Here is a 1,445-nt window from a genome sequence, read left to right as displayed (position 1 = left end):
TTTTTTTTTTTTTTTTTTTTTTTTTCTTCATTTTGGACCAGGTTGTACTTCTACACACACACCTTTGGGACAGGAAATTTATTTGTCCATAATGTGCTACTGTGCAGAGCCATCCACACTTACAGTGCTATGTGTTATATGGACAGTATTGCCACAAGTTTTTGATTTCTGGCCTGTTGAATGTGGTTTTGATGGTAGTTGTTCTGTAATAGCAATGTAGATTTATTACTAAAAGCTTAGGCTGAGATTTTTCAAAGCTGCCTAGGAAATGTGTGCCCACTTCTGAGAAGTAATCCCTTAATAACCTTTTCTTAAATATTGAGTATTAAGGCTAGCATTGGCCGGTTATTTTACTGAATATTTCAACCTTATATTTACTGTAGTCTAGATAATTTATCTAGCCTGTCTTCAGTGAACTGGGCTGTACTTACTTTCATGCGAATATGGTGGTATTTTATGGGTAAGTGGAACTGGTTCAAACCATGGAGTCATTGCTAATTAAATCGGCTCTTATCAAGTTACATTTTGCATTGTTAGCAACTCTAGAAAGCAAACATCTGTGTTTAGCTTTTGCCATTCCTGTTACTACTGATGTCTGTTTGACTCTTGAACTAGACATGTTTTACAGAGTATAGAGCATGAAGATTACATCATTAAATTATGATGCAAATTTGCAATTTTTAATCTGCATTTTCTGCCTTGTTTCTAGTTTATTAACCTTGCAAGAACTCTTCAGGCACATATGGAAGATATTGAAAGTAGGTTGCTTTTTCTCCTATTTGTTCAATTTCACTAAGGGTTGCATCATAATCTGTTTTTGCCAAATGTATAGTACCAAACTTCAGTGCTGAAACCTGATTTTCATGAAGTCATAGCACTGTTTTGTTTTGTTTTGTTTTTTTGATTGAATTCTATTGGGATAATTTTGTAAAGGGAGCAGAAAGTGGGTGGAGGTAAATTGGCATCTAGATTAAAGGCTTTTCCAAAGGTGGTATACAGTTGTACGGAGAACAGTTATTTTTATAACTATGGAGCTGGCTTTTGTAACTCAAGTCTTGGCATAACAACATTACCAGGTTTGTTGATCTCAGTGGGTGCATCTGCATGTGTGCTTTACTGCGGAGTTGACTAAGTAGCTCTGCAGTAAAGGGTCAGTCTACATGTGCTGGTATTAAGATGCAGTAAATTAATTAACTCTACCACAGACAGGCTTGTACTGTCAGGGACAGTACTATCCTACAGTGGAGTAGTTTCGTAGTTTCTAGGGTCAGAAGGGACCTGAGCAGATCATCTAGTCTGACCCCCTACCATGGCAGGAAAGAGCACTGGGGTCAAACAACCCCAGCAAGGTGTTCATCTAACCTCCTCTTAAAAACCCCCAGGGTAGGAGCCTGCACCACTTCTCTTGGAAGTTGGTTCCAGACCCTAGCCGCCCTGACCGTGAA

General features: G+C 38.4%; 1 protein-coding gene across 1 annotated transcript in view; it reads left to right on the top strand.

The window, feature by feature from the left end:
• Positions 1–1,445, top strand: part of MARCH7 (membrane associated ring-CH-type finger 7) — a 19,537-nt gene that overhangs the window by 14,659 nt on the left and 3,433 nt on the right. The window contains 1 exon segment of the mRNA XM_019522793.1: positions 710–758. Within this exon segment, the coding sequence (XP_019378338.1) occupies positions 710–758 (49 nt within the window).

Source organism: Gavialis gangeticus, unplaced genomic scaffold (genome assembly GCF_001723915.1).
Source record: "Gavialis gangeticus isolate Ggan-Ray unplaced genomic scaffold, GavGan_comp1, whole genome shotgun sequence".
Lineage (NCBI taxonomy): Eukaryota > Metazoa > Chordata > Crocodylia > Gavialidae > Gavialis > Gavialis gangeticus.
The sequence above is the reverse complement of the archived record's forward strand: the minus strand, read 5'-3'. Positions and strand labels throughout refer to the sequence as shown.